This window comes from Etheostoma spectabile, chromosome 23 (genome assembly GCF_008692095.1).
Source record: "Etheostoma spectabile isolate EspeVRDwgs_2016 chromosome 23, UIUC_Espe_1.0, whole genome shotgun sequence".
NCBI lineage: Eukaryota > Metazoa > Chordata > Actinopteri > Perciformes > Percidae > Etheostoma > Etheostoma spectabile.
Window position 1 is genome coordinate 4,758,223 of NC_045755.1, and position 19,429 is coordinate 4,777,651.

Sequence of the window (19,429 nt, forward strand, 5' to 3'; positions counted from 1 at the left end):
GCGGCACTTCAGGTCAATTTGTACACAAGCGACAAGACTTTTGTCAGGGACTGTACAAAAAACATAAACAACACAATAAAGAAAATATAAAACTGAACCAAATATAACTTCTTTATGTAATGATGACTACTTTTACTCAGTGACAACAGATTTTTTGTATCATTATTATTTTACAATTTATTGTGTGAATTACATACCACAAACTCTACAAAAAACTCTGTTCTGAACTTCATTTAGGTTGTGGTTGTAAATGTAACCTTTTGTGGTGAAATCAAAAAATAAATTTGCTATTAAATTTTACTGCTACCTTATAAAAAAAATGATAAAATAGCTAAATCTACCATTTAAAATAGCCGCATTAAACTCCAACAATAAATTAAATTACTTTAAATCCTTGTCACCATTGATATGTAGAATTACTAATCCAACAGTCGGCTGAGAAGAAAGTGGGAGTAGAGCAGGTCTTACCAGTTGCCTTTTATTCTTGCCACAGAGGGGGAGGGAGTCCTTTTTGTTAGCACTGTCTTCCGATTGGCTGGGGTTAGAGGTCACGCTGCCCATGCCGCTCCCCGATTGGCTGGCATGTGTGGAGGACGATCCTGACTGAGGAGAGCCGCTTTTAGAGTAGGTGGTCACTCCGCTGCTGGCAAGCTGCTCTGTCCCTGAAAGAAAGAGTTGGTTGTGTGGGTGATCAAAGTTACATGTAGATCCAAAAAGGAGTAAACAAACAGTCAGCTTAAAAATAGTTCTCTCTTCATCTCCTTCATACACCAAGATTTGAGCTTTTCTTCCTACCTTCCATGCTGGCGGCTACTGTTGGCACCTCAGCTGTACTGTCCTGCACACTCTCCTCCTCTTCAACCAACACAGGTAGCAGGCACGTGCTGGAACACAGATACAGTGCACCTTTACACAATACTGTAGCAAAAACACCCTAAATTTAAACAATGTCTCTAAAAAGGCAGAAGGACAATTTTCCCTTAGCAGAAGACATTTTAAATCTCCAAGTGGATAATTGCCGGTATTGGATAGTAAAGCAGTTTGAAAACCCTGAGTTGATAGTGAATCACTCACCTGTCCTCCGCTACTGATCTGTCTACCGACTGGTCCCGGTTCAGGCTCTGAGATGGACAAATGTAAAGAACGAGAAGGAGGGAGGTGGTGAGAAATAGACAGGTGGCCTCGCGGTGCATTTTTTTGCCGCACAGTACAAGAAATGGTCAATGATTAAAAGACACACATTCATTCACATACATGTAGCGTACCTGTCCCATGGCAGTGAAACGCTATCTAATCTCTACAGTGTGTTGAAGAGAAAGATTGGACTGATTCCTTATATAATGCGTTGCTGCATGGAGAGCCCTGCTGCTCTGTGAGTGTGTGTGTTGCTGAGAAGGGTGCTCAGAGAACACGTTAACACTGGCACAGCGCTAAGTAGTGGAGGCGGACTGCGTGCACACACAGAAGTGTGAACACGCACAGGCACAACAAAGCAAGGTGAGCGCTCAGAGCAATGCAATGGGATATTGAGTAATGAGTATGCATACTTTGACACACCTTAAATTAGGAAAGAGCTGCCTCACCATTTCGCCAAATGTCATGTTAGAAACTGAAGCAAGATGAAACTGGCTGCTGTTCTTTTACCTGTTTGCAACACTATCAACTTGCATCACAGGCTCCAACACAGTTTATTTGATTATAGCTATATTCCAAAAGATAAAATCATCAAAACATTTTCTTTGCTAAATAATCCACTGGCAATTAATTCTTTTTTTGTATGCCTACACAATCATGTCCTAGGTTGTGTGTTATGTATTAACTGAAACTGATTAAACAATACTAAATTTAAGGTGCCATAATGTTAGTAATAATAATTAATTTTTGTAAAAAATTATCAGTAGATATACCGGTAGTGAATTTGTCACAGAGTAAAATCATTAAAAAAAACAAAACATTTTAAATGGTTAATTTTACTCAATTTCTTTCCCTGGGACAAATTTATAGTTTACGCCAACTTACGTTAAATTTAATATATGAAGAGAGAGATACGAATGTGACATATATATGGAGAGATGTTCTATAAAAATATCTTCTATTTACAAGTAAAACTACTATTTGAATAAATCCAACTGATATGTTCACCAGACTGTGGTGAAAACAGCATCAAAACAACAGTCAGCCTTTGCTCTAGCATGAAAACACTGCACACCCATCTGATGCAGGACATAATTACCATGAAGCAATCTTATTGTATTGACCAAACATCAAAGCAGCTCATTGTAAAGACTAATTGGTCCAAACAGACAAAGGGTACAGTGATGATCCACTGTGCCCAAGCGTTTGCTAATGGGCTTTGGAGCATCATGGTTACGTTTTAGAGAAATTCTTCAGCTTTTATATAACTGTCTGTAATCTCATTTGGTTGGTCATTAGATATTAATTATATTTAAAAAAACATGTAATTGCAGTCGATTAAAAAACAAAATACCACATTGTTTAACCTTCTCTTAACTGACGGTCTGCTCAGAATTGATATGTTCCTTTATTGGAGCGCTGTCTAACTGCAGTGAAATCTGAAGCATTTCAATTAAATAATACTTTAAAATTACACTTACAATTAAAAGCACTTTAACATTGACACCTTGATAAGCCATATTAAGTATTTGGTATTGTTCCCTTTTGGCAACAGATTCAAAGAAGCCAATTGCCCATCTTACCTGATTGTCTGATCTTTCCCTGATTAATACATCTCTGTCCTCTCCTCTACCCCTTACACTCCTCTCAGCCTTTCTGGAGGGGGGCCAGGCTCAGCACCGCCCTGCCTACTGAAACCCTCCTCTCACTTCAAACACATACTTACTCTTACTCAGCCAGGAAATACATGAAGTGGCAGAGAGAAGCGGAGAGAAAAAGAGGAAGCTGATGCCAAAGAGAATAGAGGAAGTTGTATTCTCTTATGCATCAACACACTTCCCCTCTGCTACTGACCTTAGTATGACTCATGGCTCCTGTGCTCGAGTCCGCTTCGCCTTCTTTCTCTTCTTCTCCCCTGTGGTCCTCACTGGTCGGCTGGGTGCTGACCACAGGTGAAAGGTCAAAGGTCAACTGTCAAGCGCTATCCATTTTCTCATTCTCGATTCATGCATTAGATATGCTTTTAATCTATCTAACGAGACACAACTGGTACAGTATGAAGCGGTAATAGAGATGAGGAAGAGCCTTTGTCTCTTTGTAGATGGACTGTGCCTATGCAAAGCATGACTGCATAGATACTAATTAGACTACACACTCCTCCCACAGGGAGGAAAACACCGATTTGACTAGCAAATGTGGACCATATCATAGGAAAATGACTCAATAAAATGTTGACTTGGACTGTGAGTACAGTCGCTAACACCTATCACCTTTAAATCTAGAAGGGATGGTTTCTACTGCTATAAAAATGAGTCCAGATGCAGGGTGAGGCTGTGTGGTAATGTCACTTTCTACGAAAGCTTCTGTTTCGTGATCTTTAAGTGGGATTTGCCAATCCAAACACCTACTGAACAAGGATGTCTATGGAAGTTCCTGTTTAGGTGTGATGGATGACATTTATCAAGAATATAAAAATAGAGAACCATCTCATTAGGTTAGGCTCCTCTCTGTCAGCAGAAATAAAGACATACAATATTTGTTTCACAGCTCAATCACCAAAATGACATTTTTCTGAAGTGAATGGAACAAACTAGGTTGGCAATATGCTATACTTTATGTAATTTGGAATTTCCATCAAGGAGAAGGCAGTCTGATACTCCAATTATGTGTCCAGTCTATCAAATCCAATATTTAATTATTCATTCACCTCTCAGTCTGGGTAATGTTCTCATCTGGCCCAGGTGATGTGCTGTCAGGGGGAACTATCTGGGCTGCTGTGGGAGGGGTGTTACTAAGTGTCACCATTTGGTCCTGTTCAGGTGAGTTGCTCAAACTCTCAGTTGGACCACAGGAGGAAGACTCTGCAGTCTCAAGAGCCTCTGCATCTGTGGAGACAGAGAAAATAGATCAGTGTGAAGTGTTATCAATTTGCATCAGTCAAGGCACTCCACAATTACAGGTTATTGAGTTATCAGCTGTTGTAATTTACGCTAGTGATTTCCTACATTTCCCAGGGTACACCTGAAACATTAGGCGTGTTTGTGATGAGCCAGGCCTGCGTAGAATTGATCACTGACTTGCTGCGACATCAAGTTCAAGACCCAGGGCATGATGGGACTTTTTATTGTTGTTGAATTGGAGAGATTCCGACTGATATTTGTCCGATTTGAAGGTTTATTCTATTATTACAATAAGTTAGGTTTTGTTGATGTTGGCATTTAGTAGTCAGAGAGATTAAATACATTCAGATTTGGGATCATCTACAGTCTATGTATATTAACATTAGCAACAGGTCGCCTGTATAGCATTTAACAGGCTACTCTGTCAAAATCAAAACAATTGGAGACTGCAAACGGCCCTATATTTTATAGACTATGGCAGAGGTTGTTTTTTTTGCTGCCGCCTGCTCCCGTCCACTTTACAGACGAGGCGCAGCTCATCTGCAACAAGCCTAATTACTCAGTGAGAATACATTAGCTTTGATGTTTTATTTATATTTTTAACATCTGAGAACATTTCTTTCTCTATGTAGTTCAAATGAAAAGTGAAATATGCAATCATCACTATACATGATTTTACAAAGACATAATGGCGTTCTGGATTACCAACAAAACTATGAAAATTTTGTATTTGGTAGAATTTGCAAGATTAAGTAAAGTATCCTCTAAACAAACCAAAGAGTGAGTCATTATCTAAATCCCTTGGTATGTTTGCTAAGTGTTTAATGAGAACAATAGAGCAATGAGACAGAGAAAGAGGGATGGCAAAAGCAAGAGAGAAAGAGAGCGAGAGAGAGAATGTGTGAGAGAGAGTGCGAGAGAGAAAGAGCACAAGAGCGAGGGAAAGTGAGAGCGAGAGAAAGATAGCAAGTGAGAGAGGGTGAGTGAGTGAGTGAGCGAGAGGGAGAGTACTTACTGTTGTTCTCTGGGTGGGACAGATCAGGGAGAGCATCCGCCTCTGGGTGTCTAATGCTGACAGCTTGTGAGTGGGCGCTCAATGGCACTGCTGCCTCCTCCTGAAAACACACGCACATAAAATGATAAATATTCAAAAAATGAAAGAGGTGAAAAGATGAAATAAGCAATACACATTAACCATGTACAAAACAGCAGACCCAAAATCAGCCAATAGAAACAAACCTTTGTCAGATGGGAAGACATTGCATAAGGAGTCAACAAAATGTTACAGCTGACATACAACATAAAGCTTCTGTTCTATCAGAGATGGATTGTTGGAAAGAGCACCAATTACTGTCATCTTCATAGGAATTCAAAAAGCAAACATCACTTTCAAACTGACTACAGCAATGATGGATCATTTAAATGAGTTTTAAAAACCATGAAGGCATGATATTAATTAAGCACCGAGGACTGCAAGTGAGTAGAATGCATAACATCCAAGAACAGGAAGTGTTGAAAGACATTGAGATCATAGCTACTTAACGTGTAGTTTAGAGTACAGCATGTATATTATTTGGTGCAGAAGAAATTTGGAATTTATTTTTCTTTAAATGCTGGTGCATAATCCCTTCTTTTCCAACAACAAGTTATTCTCCCTTTTACCCCAATGTGACCTGAACGTTTTATTACTCATTCTATATAAGGAAGTCGACAGCTTTAGCACAAGCATGCAGACTGCTGCCTTTGAGCAGTGGCTGTGAATAATGTGTGAGGAGCGATTTGGTAGGCAAATGGCAGAAAGAGAAAAAGAAGGAGAGAGTGCAGACACTTGTGGGAATAAGAGAGAGGGAGAGAAAATGACACAAAGGGTTTTCCCTACCATTATAAGGCTTAGGCGCAGCACCCAAGCAGTTTTGGGCCCCACCACCTAAGCCGAATAAATGTAAAGTCAATGTCTACACAGATAAGGTAAAAATGGTTCAAAATTACGTGAAATTGCATTTTTTTTTTACTTTATATTTTCTCGAGCTAGGACCACCAAACCCACCACCAAATACGTGCACTTAAGTCTTCCTTTGCGGGAACACGATGTCCATATATAATTTAATAAATGACACTTAAAGTATAACCTATAGCAACCTTAGCCTTCAGATATGTCTATCACTGGGACAGGATGGTTTTTCAAGGGTATTCCCATATATGACTTTTTAAACTGAAGCCTCTGAAATTGAAGATGTAAGAGCAACCTAGAACGCACTACCAGAAAGAGTCCCAGCTTGTAACTGCACTATCCGATATGTGGGACAAAAAGTGGAATAAATGTGAGAAAAACGTGAAGCAGTCACTGGGATGAATTACCCATCTCTTGCAAATTTCAAGCTAGTTTTTTATTATCCAGTTGTGAAATAAAAAAACAGTAGCCTAAAATGTTTGTCCGTTATATTAAAAAGGTCCCATGGCATGACAATTTTACTTTATGAGGTTTTTTTTTTTTTTTAATATGAGTTACCCCAGCCTGCCTATGGTCCCTCAGTGGCTAGAAATGGCGATAGATGTAAACCGAGCCTAGGGTATCCTGTTCTGCTTTTTGAGAAAATGAAAGCTCAGACGGCCCAATCTGGAATCTGGCCCCTTATGAGGTCATAAGGGGCAATGTTACCTCCCTTTTCTCTGCTTTGCCCGCCAAGAGAATTTGGTCCACCCATGAGAGAAAGACATCATCGCTTTCAAATGAGCAAAGTGGAAGTTGGTCAAGGCCAACCCCCAGCCTCCACCTTGCCCCCCCCCCCCCCCCCTCCCCTCTCCTCCTCACAAGCTACAGACTTTGAAATGGCACATACTAAGGAAAGCACATTGTGGGACTAGCTCTAGTGGCTGTAATTCTGCAACAAGGCTGAATTTTGGGAAAGACTTATGGTATTAGGGGACCACTAAGGTCTATATAAAAGCATCCAAAGAGCCCCTTGTCATGGGACCTTTAAAGTATAAAGATCGCTCTAAAAGCTCTTGAGGCTGTGAATCACAACTTAAAACTTCAGACTTCCTTTCCACTACTGCAATCAAAACTTTAAAAACGTCCTACTTCCTTCCGAACACTTCGGAAGAAGGAAAAAATGCCAAATATTTTCTATGTATTAAGCCAAGGTATGCAGAGCAACAAATCTGTTTTGGTACAGTCATGCTTCCTGCTCACATAGTTCCACACCTGTCACCCATGGCAACAACAGTCGTCTATTGTTGTCCTCTGAGTAGGCAGAGATTCAGTGTCTTCCTGGAGAGCACCTTAGCAGTAGTTGTTCAGGTTTGAGATAGAAACACCACATTTTCTGAATGGGAGTGTGAAGCAACAAACTGTCAGTCCCTGGTCCTCATCTGTAACCTTGACAGTGCTGTGGTTTGGTGGACATTGTCTCATCGCAATGTACAGTATTTTACACTCTTTACAGTGCAAACAAGTTTTCCCCAAAGGCCATGACATTATTATTATTTTAGCCCCTTTAAGATCATGGACAACACTTAAAACTCCCTGTGATATACAGTATAATGAGGTATAATTAGTTTTAATGAAAGGGTTTTTCTACTGATGCTTTTGTTAATTTTTAATATCAAGGAGATACCAACCCATTTGTTGAAATGAAAGGGATCCTAATCCTTAACCAGGACATTTTACACATTCCTGAAATCATAAGCCACAGGCACATGGGTTTCCACAAAGTCAAAACTAGTGATATCCTTGGCTAATCACATGTGAGCCATTCCAAATTAATTTAGGCTTGTGATTTCCAAAGATTAAAAGATGCTCGGAAGTTACATTCAGTTTTGCTATATTATTAAAATCTCAATGCCAGGTTAAAGACTCCATGATGTTGATGCTGAAATTTGAATTTACTCTGAGATGCTACATGCAGCAATTGAAAGAAATTAGGTTTTCAGGCAAAGAAAATATTAGGGAAAGTAAAGAGGTAAAGGATATCCACAAAGGTTAAATCCAGGCACATCCCAAACATGGTGAGCACCTTGTACCATGTAGCTAACACCATGACAATGTCACAACTCAATTTACCTGCAAAGATTGACAGTTCACCTCTGGCTCTGACTCAGTGCAGGCTGCAGAGTCTGTAACAGATGCAGAAGAAAATTAAAAAATTAAAATATAAATCAGGAAAAACTGAAAGGAGAATAGAAGAGGTTGAAACCCCCCCCCCCTCAAAAAAAAACTAAACAAAGAAGCTGTCGATTGTAACACAAATGCTTGTCCAATTCATCTACAGAGGTTAATAGTTATCTAAAAGAAACTCCACCTTTTACCATAAAGAGTCAGACTGTCTATTATGCAGGGTCTTGAGTTGAGGGAGGGGCATAGAGGTTAAAATACCATGCACGGCTAACGTGGCATTAATGACCATATTCACACTCTCGTTTTCCTTCTCTCTGCCTGCCAGCCGCTCATGCAGGCAAAGGAATTGGGGATTACTGAGCTCACTTCGTGGCCTCAGACCGGCCGTACACCTGGCCATACAAGGACCTTGAGGAAGAGAGGATTTCACACACGGCGTAGACACACAGACCCTTCATAAGACCAGGGCCACAACAACCATAGAAGGCAGGGGTCTACTGCCAAGGGTCTGTGTGTATCCTCACAGTGAGTGAGTGTATTGTACTGGTGTTTCAAGGGTGGCTGAGTACCTTGTGACTCGATGGAACACACACACACACACACACACACACACACACACACACACACACACACACCCACACACACACACACACACACACACACACACACACACACACACACACACACACACGTTTTCCTGTGAAGGATTTTATGAGACAGTAAAACCTGCAAACCAGTTGCAAATGTAAGCAAACTTAAAATCACAACATAACGTTTAACTAATTGCTCTGTACCTGGTATCTTCACAATAGGGATTTAAGAGAGTGAAGACTTTAATAACTAAAGTATTGCAGCTGACACTCATTGCCAACAAGAGCTGTGGGTTAGCAAGAGACAGGCATGTTCACTTTAATTGTACCTAATCTAGAGCTAGGAATGTTGATACAATCACAGTACTTCAAAGTATGTTCTAAAAATTTCAGCAGGCTGTATTAGTTCACATTCTTGTTGGGGATGTATGAGGTTAACTCAAGGCTTATTTTATTTTGGAGTGGGGGTCAAAATGGGTTTACAAAAATATTAAAAATAAATATAATTAGCCCTATTTGGCTTGGCTTTATGAGGTTCCTGTTAGCTCTGGGCTAAGTTTGGTGTACTGTGGATTTTAAAAGTCTGATGGAAGAATCCTCAGTTCCCAAGTTTTCCTGAGATACATTTTGAAGATTCAATCTATTTAAAGCAATTTAAAAACAAATTGCTACAGTCTAGCAGTATTATTCAATGTAGTGGATCTCTGACTAAAGTTAAAATTTTCACTTAGCAGTTGAACTGTTGCTGGTGGTTGTTCTGTCCACCTTCATGTCCCCACTCACCTTGACCCCCTCCTGCTGCATCATGCCCAGGTTGGGCCTCCCCAGAGACGGCAGACAGAGGAGTGGAAGTGTCCCTCACTTCTCCCTCTCCAGCTGTGTCGACCACCGTCCACTTCTCCTCCCCGTCCTCCTCCTCACCTCTGTCCGTTCGCCCGTCCTGTTCTCTGCAATTTCTCTCTGCTAACTCGTTCTTTAGGAAATCTTGAAGGGCAAACTCCTCATCCCAGTCCAAGTCTTCTCCAGGCTAAAAAAAAAAAATAAAAAAATAAGAAGAAAAAAGAAAAAAGGGAAAGATGAAGTCACACTAAAAATGTGTGCAAAGGTGACGGGAATGTAACAAATGCCACTGCGGCAAAAGCCAACTGAAGGACTGGAGGTGATGAGGCTGAAGTTCAGCAGTAACAAACTAAAGAGCCCCACTGCAAAATAAAATCTTAATTTCCAACAGACACCGCTGAGAAAAAAACAAGTGTTTTTTGTCAAAATCACAGCAATGATTACTTATCAACCAAGCTGTCAGCGATTGTTAGAATAAAAATTTAACAAAACAGAGCTCATATTTTCTCTTTTTTATTACTATTCTTTGTTGATTAAAAAAAATCAAAAGGAAACTGTTAATTTAGTGGTTCTTTCCTACTTAAGAGCTATACTGAATAAATGATTGACGTAATGAAGTAAGAACTGCATTATTTGTCGATGCGCAACTTGGTTACTGTAAGCAAATCTATCTACTTTAGCACCAAACTCATTGTGTTTTGCAGTAAAAATGGTGATGTAATGGAAATGCTCAAGCACGTGTCAGTGAATTTTGTGCAAGGAGCAGTGCGTAGGTGTGTGCTTGCATCTAATTCTGCGCTTGTGTGGGTGCACATGTCCACTTCAGCCGCCAACGCGCACTCAACTTTCCTCAAACAGATCTAACTCCATCTGTCTGAATATAGCATGAGGTCTGTCACTGCTCTCCTAGCAAACCTTCCAATATCCAAAGTTAATCCACGCAACATGCAAAACGCACACATAAGACATCAAAGTTGAATGTATTCAGTGTCCACAGTGTCCCAGACAATGTGTACATTTCATTGAAAATTCTAAAAACAATGTATAGTTACAACAGATTGAAAAGGCAGGGTTGGTAACTATTTCCAATATACACATTTTTATATATTGTTTGTAACGGTCTTTACACCCTAACAGCATTAATAACATATTGCCTGTGAAAAAACAGTGAAAAAGATCAGTTGTCTGTAGCTGCTGTAATCCTGTCAAAACGCCCACCAATCACTGACTCACGGTCCAATTGGAAAGAACCAATGAAATGCCTGCTTGCCTGCTAAACGTACTCTATCCCATCCGTCTATGAGCCTGAGCTCATTGCGCATCGCCGCCACATTGCTAACAGTAGTCATGATTGTTTTAAACATTCAGTAGGATAATAATAGCTTTTTTCTTAACAGTTAATGAGACATGAAGTAAAATTGCAGTTCTTTCTCTGCTCTGAAGCAGCAGTGCTCATGCAGGTCATGTGTGTGGGGCGGAGCCCGAAGGGCAGGGAGAGTGTATAGATGGTACTTTAAATCTTCCTAGCTTTTCAACATTATCAACCCTGCCTTTAAGATTGCAACATTATTAGTGATAATAGTGAAAGCAAGTGGCTGCTGCTGCAGTTTATGAAATATAGGCCCATGAGCTAGCCCAGGGGTTCCCAAAACTTTCAGCCCGCGACCCCCAAAGTAACGGTGCAAGTGACTCGCGACTCGCGACCTTGTGGAGGAAGTTCAGGCAGAAACTGGCAGAGGAGCTGAGACACGAGTTTAGAGGAGGAAAGGGAGCGGGGCGCGGTCCCGCGGTCCGAGCAGCGGGGGGGGGGGGGGGGGGGGGGGGGTCGGCGGAGCAATGCGCACCAAGCAGACACCAACAACGGAGCGTGACAGGTTAGGTTAGGTTATAAATGTTCAAAGAAAATACTTTTAGGTGTTTTTGCATGTTACATACCATATTTTTCAGATGTGAATGGAATAATTACGTTTTACTATGCCATGGTATGAGTTATTGAAGCATCTGGGCAACTCAAGTGTATAATTAAACACGTTAAATTTTACATTTTGGTGTTATTTCGTTTTTCTAAAGATATCCTAACACAATACCTGAATTAAAATTGCAATTAGGTATTTATCATGACAGATTAGAGAGTTTAGAATCTTGCGGTCAAAATGACCGCGGTTCCAGTACTTTCGGAATCCCGGCAGTTGTAGTGTTAATGTTTGAGACCGCTACTCGGAAAGAAAGAAAATCAAAACAGCTGTTCCCTTTTTATTTAGTTGCTTGGTTTTACTTTAAATTTAGCCACTAGTTTTATCTTGTGTTAAAATCATGGCTAACATGCTATTTCTAATCGTTTTTAAATTTTTAATTTATTTCTGGAAATCAACTCGCGACCCCCCCCTCTCTGGCTCGTGACCCCCCTGGGGGTCGGGACCCCCACTTTGGGAATCACTGATCTAGCCTGCCCATCCTGCCTTCCTCTCTGACCTCTTCCTCGGGTGCAGGTGTCTGGCATGAGGCCTCTCTGCTGTCCTGAGGTGTCTTTAGCTGTTCCAGCTCCTCACAGAGCTGCCGCTTCTGGTTCTCCTGCTCCTGCACCCTGCAAGCAACAATACAAAATCTTGTTAATTGAAAAACACCCAGATTATTAAAGCACTTGTCACTGTCCAGACAGCTCGAAAAATGCATGCACAGAGATCATAGAAGACAGTACAGTAGACATACTGTACCCAATCCGCAGGCCCATGCAGTGTCCCATTTTGTTGCCCAGGGTGACCAGCGCCAGTTCTCTGACTGGCCCAGTAACGGTTTCTTCACTTAACGGTTTGTAGATCCAGTCCCAGCCCAACCCTCTAATCTAATATCAGACTACACAGAACCTAAAATGTGTCCTAGCACTGCCTTGTAGTCCAGTCTTACTCTAAACATTCTGTATTATCCCAACATTCCAGAGCAGGAGGTAGACCTATACCTACAACGAGCCCTCTTCACCCTGGTAAGTAAGGACCAGTAAATGTGAGATAGACAGCCTGACTAGTTCTCCCTCTCTGGTCTCAATCTGTTCCACTCTAGCTCCGTTATATATCAGAAGGGGATGGCCGTCTCCATGAACACACATACAAACAGAGCCCCCCCCCCCAAGGCAAACCCATCACAGAGTCAGAGTGAAGTCCAGAGTTGGCACAGACCCAGACCTAGTGAGGCAGGCCCTTTGGGGTCATTGAGGTCAGCATGATTGACAGCTTGAACTGACTGGCTAACTGAGACAAAGCACTGGAGAGCAGACCCACATGCAGGGGTCTTACATTATACTGCGTAAGTTTAAGGACTAGTTTTAGTAATATGGACTTGTGACAGGCAGATCTACTCTAATGGCCGATTAGTTATTTTAACAAATTATTTAGGAGCTCAACAGGCACCCTAAGAAGCTTATGGAGGCAGCTATAGACTTGTATAAACATGGAAGGTCAGCTAGGCTAACCAGCTTACCTGGATAGCCGTATTATGGCTCAACAGCTTTTTTTTCAAGTTTGTTAGTAATTCCACTGCTAGATTTAATCAGCTTCTAGCATTCTTGCTAATTCTTCAGTCTATTTCAGGGGTGACAGATTTACCTTACTTAGCCAGAAAATGAATTCTTTAGCTCTGCCTACTAGGGTTTAATTTAACCAATGAGATCACTACAGCACAAAAGCAACTCCTCCTCAAGAAAGGGTTTTCCTACCTTACAGTCAAGTTGTCATCAATGAACCAGCATAAGATTCACTGCCAATGGTTGTCTTCCATCTTCCTCTGGTACATATCTTTCACGTTCTTTTGCTCTCACACCAATTATCAAACACCATTTCTCAATTCAGCAGCTCATACATTTCTGACTGCCAACTGATTTTAATAGAGCACAGACAACCAAGCTTTGCTCACCTGACTGAAAGGTGCAGGATTTCAGTGCGGGACCTCCTCAAGTTACTGGCCATTTTGATCAGCTCCTTCTCCAGTGAGTCTGTGTACTGGGCCAGCTGGTCCAGGCTGAGGGCCCAGTTTGCCCTCCTCACGTCCAGCTCGGCCTGCACCTTCTGTGGAAAGACGAGGCCCAGGATCAGCCGCTCGGCCTGAAGAGCTAGGTGCCTTTAACGCCTGCAAAAAGTTCTGACACCTAACTAAAAACTAAATCTTTTCATGTCAGCCGGCACATGGAAGAACCAATAGAAGACAGATTTGTACTGATAAAGCTCTGCTCCACTACTGATTTGCTATGTTTACTGCTGTATAGCAGTATGTGGCTAATGAATGCAGAGTGGCAACAAAGCATGAGGGGAGGGAGGGAGGGAGAGAGAGAGAGAGAGAGAGCGAGCGAGAGAGCGAGAGAGAGAGAGAGGGGAGGGGGTTGTGTTCATGGTACAACACACTGACTAAACAGCACTGCTTGGATGGGGCCTGTTTGAGAGTTATATAACTGATAGATCTCCAGAGAGGAGAGATTGTGGGTGGGAAGGAGAGAGAACAGATAGGCAGTGATAGATAGAAAAGGAGTTCAACAGGTGGAAGGACAGGAAAGATTATCACATTACATTATTTCATGATTCATATGTATTCAACAGCCTACTATCAACCCGTATGCAAAAATATAGGAACACGCACAGGCACTAACACTGCAATACACTGTGAAGCTGCAACTTGCCTCAAGCTTACATCAAGTGTCATAGGTGTGCTGACACTGACCACAACATGTAAACATGTCTGTAAAAGTGTATCTGACCTGGAGACTGTTGTCTTCATTCCCTGTTGGCTGTGCGCGGTCGCCCAGCAAGCCTCTAGCTGTAGACAAGACAGAGACGCTTTCTTCTCTGAAATCACTTTTCTGAGGGACATAAAGTGAAAGCGTGTCATGAGGAAAATACTTTAAGATGAAAAGTAAATAATTTAAAATGTCTTATGCACAACACCCACAAATGCTAACAACTCACTTAATGGGATTCCAAGCAAATTCTTAAAGTTTAGTCAAGTCTCAAAACTTTAAAATTATGGTACAACAATGTTTTGCAAAAGGCTTGATAATTGTTCATTTAAGATTAATTTAAAAAAAAAAAAATGTTTATCTTTGTACCAAAATGTTTTTACATAATGCTACAGCTTATTCCATGCTGATTTTGCATTGACTGACATTTACAGTCAGACAGAACAAGGGGATGGTTTTACAAATGCCAGTTATCCACTAGAGTCCCTAAGAGCAATTTTAGTGCAAGTCAGGGCTACACACACACACACACACACACACACACACACACACACACACACACACACACACACACACACACACACACACACACACACACACACACACACACACACACACACACACACACACACACACACACACACACACACACACACACACACACACACACACACACACACACACACACACACACACACACCAGTTTATTTAGGATGCTCTTAAACTCCAGAGCCATGTGGTCAGGGTTGGGTCCCTGCAGCATCATCAACACTTCCCTGTCCAGCGTCTCATCCATTGGGGAGGCAAAGCTCATAGTGGTGGACAAAAAGTCAACTCCGTGGGGGGGCTGCAAGAGACAGCATATGTACACAAATAAGCAAGAGAAACTTAAAAACACTTTCCATCAGTCTAACGCTAACTGAGAGGCTGGACTGTGCAAAGTACACAGTATGTAAAGAAGTGCACACAGCGCTTTGTATTGTGTGTGTGTAGTTTGTGAGAAGCCCAACAGTCTGTGGAAGAAAAGTCTATAGAGATGAATCGCTTGCCTGTAGGCATAAAACTTCTCAGAACTGCAACTGGGATCAGGGGCTCAATAAACTGAGATAGCATAACCTTGTAAAACTAGTGGATGGTCGTTGTGATTGCTGCATCTATGTAGAGTGCTTTCAAGTCATTCATGTGTACTAGTGTGGCGGCTACTAGAATGAGGAATTCTCTGTCAGAAATAAAAGGCCGCAGACTGAAACAGTGTGTCCAGAGAAATGGGAATACATGTCAGTGTGCAAGCTAAAACGACAGAAAACAAAAGAAGCAAATAAGAGATATGACATTGAGAGTAGGAGAAAGAAGAAAAACAGAGATCGCAAAAAGAAAAGGTGTGCAAATGAAGAAGGAAGACAGAGTAAGAGAGTACTGACCTCCAGTGGTGACTGTGCCAAAGCCAGTTCTGTCTGTAGGGATCCTGAGGTGCTCTGGTTCAACCTGTAGGCCACCGACAGGGACAGACCAGCCCTGGGACAGACATGAGGAACAGGGGTGGAGAGGTTACAAACAAAAGGCATTCATTAGAGAAGGTTAAGATACAATAAGACACAGTTTGAGGCTTAAAGGGTTTACCTTCCTTAAATTCATAGTGTGAAAAAATGAAACATGGCTAATGTTTATTTTGTAAGTAGTCCCTCAACCCCTAATACCCCAGACCCCTTCACTCCCAGGTTATTCTTGGTTCACTTACCCAGCCAGGTCTGGGTGCATCATCTGCATCTGGTTCTCCAGCTTGCTCTTGTCTGCCCTCAGCAGCTGGATTCAACAACAGAGAAATAATCATGACTTCAGAGGTCAACTATGGTTCCTACCCTTTCCCCACTAGAACAAATTGTCAAGTACAAGACACACAAGACCTGTGTGTGGAAAGACACCAGGTGTTTTATTTCCCACAGTCCGTCACCAAAACCAAAATACAAATGACACACATGCTGATGATTGTACCAACACACTTGACACAGCAGAGGATTGTCTGTAAAGAGAAAAAGGCTGACATGGCAAAATTGATGTTTGCCGGTGTTAACTTAGAATATGATATTTAGCTTTAAACTGGGTATGTGTGGGTATTTTCCCCAAAATAGTTCCAAACATTTTGGAAAATAAAATGACTACCTGAAGTTCATGGCCAGTGCTTCTAATCATATTTAAGTGTCACTGATGCATAATTAAGACATCTAATACACTTTCTTCTGTGACTTTTTCAAATCTCATTTACCATGGGGATTTTCCATTGCTGCCATTGATTTTCTGCAAACTCATTTCAGCTAAGAAGTAGAGCAAATGGTTCATAAGGAGCATATAAAATGGTTGCGTTGGCATTATGCAAAGCCAGCAAATACATCAGAAACAAGTGAAAGCAGTGCACGAGCATCTGGGAGAAACGTACACATTGTTGATGTGTAGAAACTGAATAAACAAGTTCAACACACTGACCTCTGTAATAGAAGAGTATTCCTCCACTGCCGACTTAAGCTCACTTATCTGTCTGCTCTTCTGTAAAAGGAGATACACGACACAAGAGCAGTTTGAGTTTTGTTGAGAAAAGAGGACAAGAATAAATTCCTTTCAGCCAGATTTTGTGATTATATATTTTTTAATTCATCAGCAACAAAATTGGTAGCTGAAGCAAATTTTTTTTTTTTTTTTTTACAAGGTTTGGCATTGAACCAGTGTTAGCTAAATGGGTTCAAGGAATGTTATGTATAGAAAGATCAGAACTGCCACAAGCTTTACAGCAACAGCAAAATGGATACTAGAACACAAGGCACTGACCTCTAGTATAACAGCTTCCTTTTCATTAAGGACAGAATCAACAGATTGATATTGCTCCTGAGGACAAGGCAAGGGAAAATAACTTAAAAACCCAGTACTATGGTAGCATGGTCGATGCTGTATTGCTAAAATGCCAAAGACAGATTTACAATTTAAAAGGTCATTTTGTGAGGAAGGAAAATGATTATACACAAAAAATGCCAGAGGGCCAGAAAGAAAGAAGAGAAGGACACATTCCATAATGCAGAAAAAAAATCTAAAAATGATAAGGGACAGGTAGTGAAAAAAGGTACCTGAAGCTCATTGTTAATGTCACACAACTGTGTAATTCTCTTCTGAAGCTCGTCCATCTCCACGGTAACCTTGAAGTTCTGGGAAGCCATCAGAGAGGAGTTAGGCCAACTGGTCACATGCTTTTATGAACAGACTCACAGTATAGCAATGTAGCCTACTCTGTGTAAGCAATCTATTAATGGGTGAGCACTACTGATTCCCTGTGAAGTCAGGTCATTGATTTTACATTCAACTCCTCAAAGTCGTTTTCGGACAGTGAAGTACCTCTTCCTGAAGAAAAGCAATCTTGGCAATAAGACGCTGGTTCTCTTTCTCCTGAAAAGAAGAAAAAAAACAAAAAATCAATCAATAACAACTACGCAAACGCCTGCTCATTCCTATATTTTCTGTTCCATTATATTCTGACAACTTGACTTGAACGTTAGAAAGAAAGTTCATCTAAAACGATATTGTAAAATCTGTGAAAGACTATGTTGTTAAGTAATTTTGCCATTTTATTAAATTAAATGTAATCTGGGTTATGGACTTGTTCAAAACTTGCATCTTTTTTTTTTTTTTAAATTGTGCTAAACATTTTCTGAATTGAATGGTATGTTACGTTTATGAGGTTTACCTTCATACATTCTGTGACTGGCAAGGCTTTATTTTCCAGCTTAGGAAGACTATATTGAACTTAAGGCATGTTCTTTTTTATGCTTTTTTCAGTACAGTACACTTCATCTGGAACTGTCTAAACATAGTGTTGGGGACAAAACCCTTGTAACAAAGAAACGTTTATAGCACTTTTATAGATCCTCTTTGTACGGCCTGATTTTTGACTGACCACATGTTTGCTGTGTGCGGAGGCACGAGCTCTGCTTTCCTCTGTACAGCTCAGAGAGGCTTTCATCTCCTCCACCTCCTCGTTCAGCATCTTCTCTTTCTGAGCCAGCTGCTGGTGACTGTGTATGAGGACAAACGATTAAGTAAACAAACCACAGCGTGCTGAAATAAATCTGTGCCGAACATTTGCATGAAAGTACATCTTACACCCTGGCCTGATTGCGGAGGTCCTCATTCTCCTCTGCTAGCTTCTGGTTGCTGTCCTCCATGGCCTCCACCACCTGCTTCAGCTTCTTGACCTCATCCTGGAACTTTTGGTTGCTCATCTGGAGGTCGGCAACACAATACACCAGCTCAGAGGTCTCACTGAGGAGAGAAACACATGCACGCACACACAAACTAATTTCACAACAAATAATCATTATTCTACTGAGGAAATTGTCCCTATGAAAACTGTTAACAGTGTGGCTGCATGGACGAATGCAACTTAGGTTTACACATTCAAATAAAAAGGTATAGCATTGCTTTTTACACCAATATGTCCGTTCTCCTACAAATTCACACATCACTTACAATTCTGCTCTAGATGCCTCTCCTCCAAAGGCCTCCAAGCTTCCTGAGGTCATATTGAGCAATACGGACCTCTTGGCTAAAACACATACAGATCCAACACACACAAACATTAATAAAGCTTGAGGCATCATCCAAATCAGATGTGTGTAAAATGCAAGGAAATGAAAAGCAAACATATGAGTTATTAAAAATGCACACTCACCAGACAAGCTGTCTCGGAGTTTGACTGAGTCCTGAGTGGCGTCATCTGTCGGCTCTTCCCTGAGATACAACAGAGGAAATCAAACATTAAAATGTGCAAGATTGATTATTTTCACAATTTTTTCATAGGATGTAGCAGTCATGCACTAAGCTGTTTTTTGTTACTTTATGTACAAACTGGACGCACTGGCTGCTGCACAGTCCTTACTCATTTGACAGTTAAACTAATGGTTAGCTAGAACTAAACATTCACATAAGCATGCCTTCACCCACAATTGACGCAGAGACCCTTTGCATTAGTAAGTAACAAGATGAATCATCACCAAAATTGGACCTCTATCGTAGCAGTTACAGTCCTTTAAAAGTATGTAAGTGTTTAGATTTACAGCGCAGACAGTTTTTTTTTTTTTTTTTTTTT

The 19,429-nt window shown here is 41.0% G+C and overlaps 1 protein-coding gene across 2 annotated transcripts in view; it reads right to left on the reverse strand.

The window, feature by feature from the left end:
* The window catches only part of lrmp (lymphoid-restricted membrane protein), a 74,003-nt gene that overhangs the window by 46,947 nt on the left and 7,627 nt on the right, over positions 1-19,429 (reverse strand). Inside the window, exons 5-26 of one of the 2 annotated variants that reach the window (XM_032504941.1) lie at positions 19,013-19,071; positions 18,811-18,886; positions 18,445-18,603; positions 18,239-18,356; positions 17,680-17,730; positions 17,415-17,492; positions 17,122-17,178; positions 16,783-16,842; positions 16,040-16,104; positions 15,723-15,816; positions 15,002-15,148; positions 14,323-14,424; positions 13,488-13,639; positions 12,054-12,165; positions 9,525-9,768; positions 8,098-8,150; positions 5,050-5,149; positions 3,842-4,019; positions 2,989-3,076; positions 1,075-1,121; positions 796-884; positions 469-662 (exon numbers count right to left, since the gene is read on the reverse strand). In XM_032504941.1, coding sequence (XP_032360832.1) covers positions 469-662; positions 796-884; positions 1,075-1,121; positions 2,989-3,076; positions 3,842-4,019; positions 5,050-5,149; positions 8,098-8,150; positions 9,525-9,768; positions 12,054-12,165; positions 13,488-13,639; positions 14,323-14,424; positions 15,002-15,148; positions 15,723-15,816; positions 16,040-16,104; positions 16,783-16,842; positions 17,122-17,178; positions 17,415-17,492; positions 17,680-17,730; positions 18,239-18,356; positions 18,445-18,603; positions 18,811-18,886; positions 19,013-19,071 — 2,323 coding nt within the window. The remainder of the gene's footprint in view (positions 1-468; positions 663-795; positions 885-1,074; positions 1,122-2,988; positions 3,077-3,841; positions 4,020-5,049; positions 5,150-8,097; positions 8,151-9,524; positions 9,769-12,053; positions 12,166-13,487; positions 13,640-14,322; positions 14,425-15,001; positions 15,149-15,722; positions 15,817-16,039; positions 16,105-16,782; positions 16,843-17,121; positions 17,179-17,414; positions 17,493-17,679; positions 17,731-18,238; positions 18,357-18,444; positions 18,604-18,810; positions 18,887-19,012; positions 19,072-19,429) is intronic. The other variant, XM_032504942.1, reaches the window with a different exon arrangement.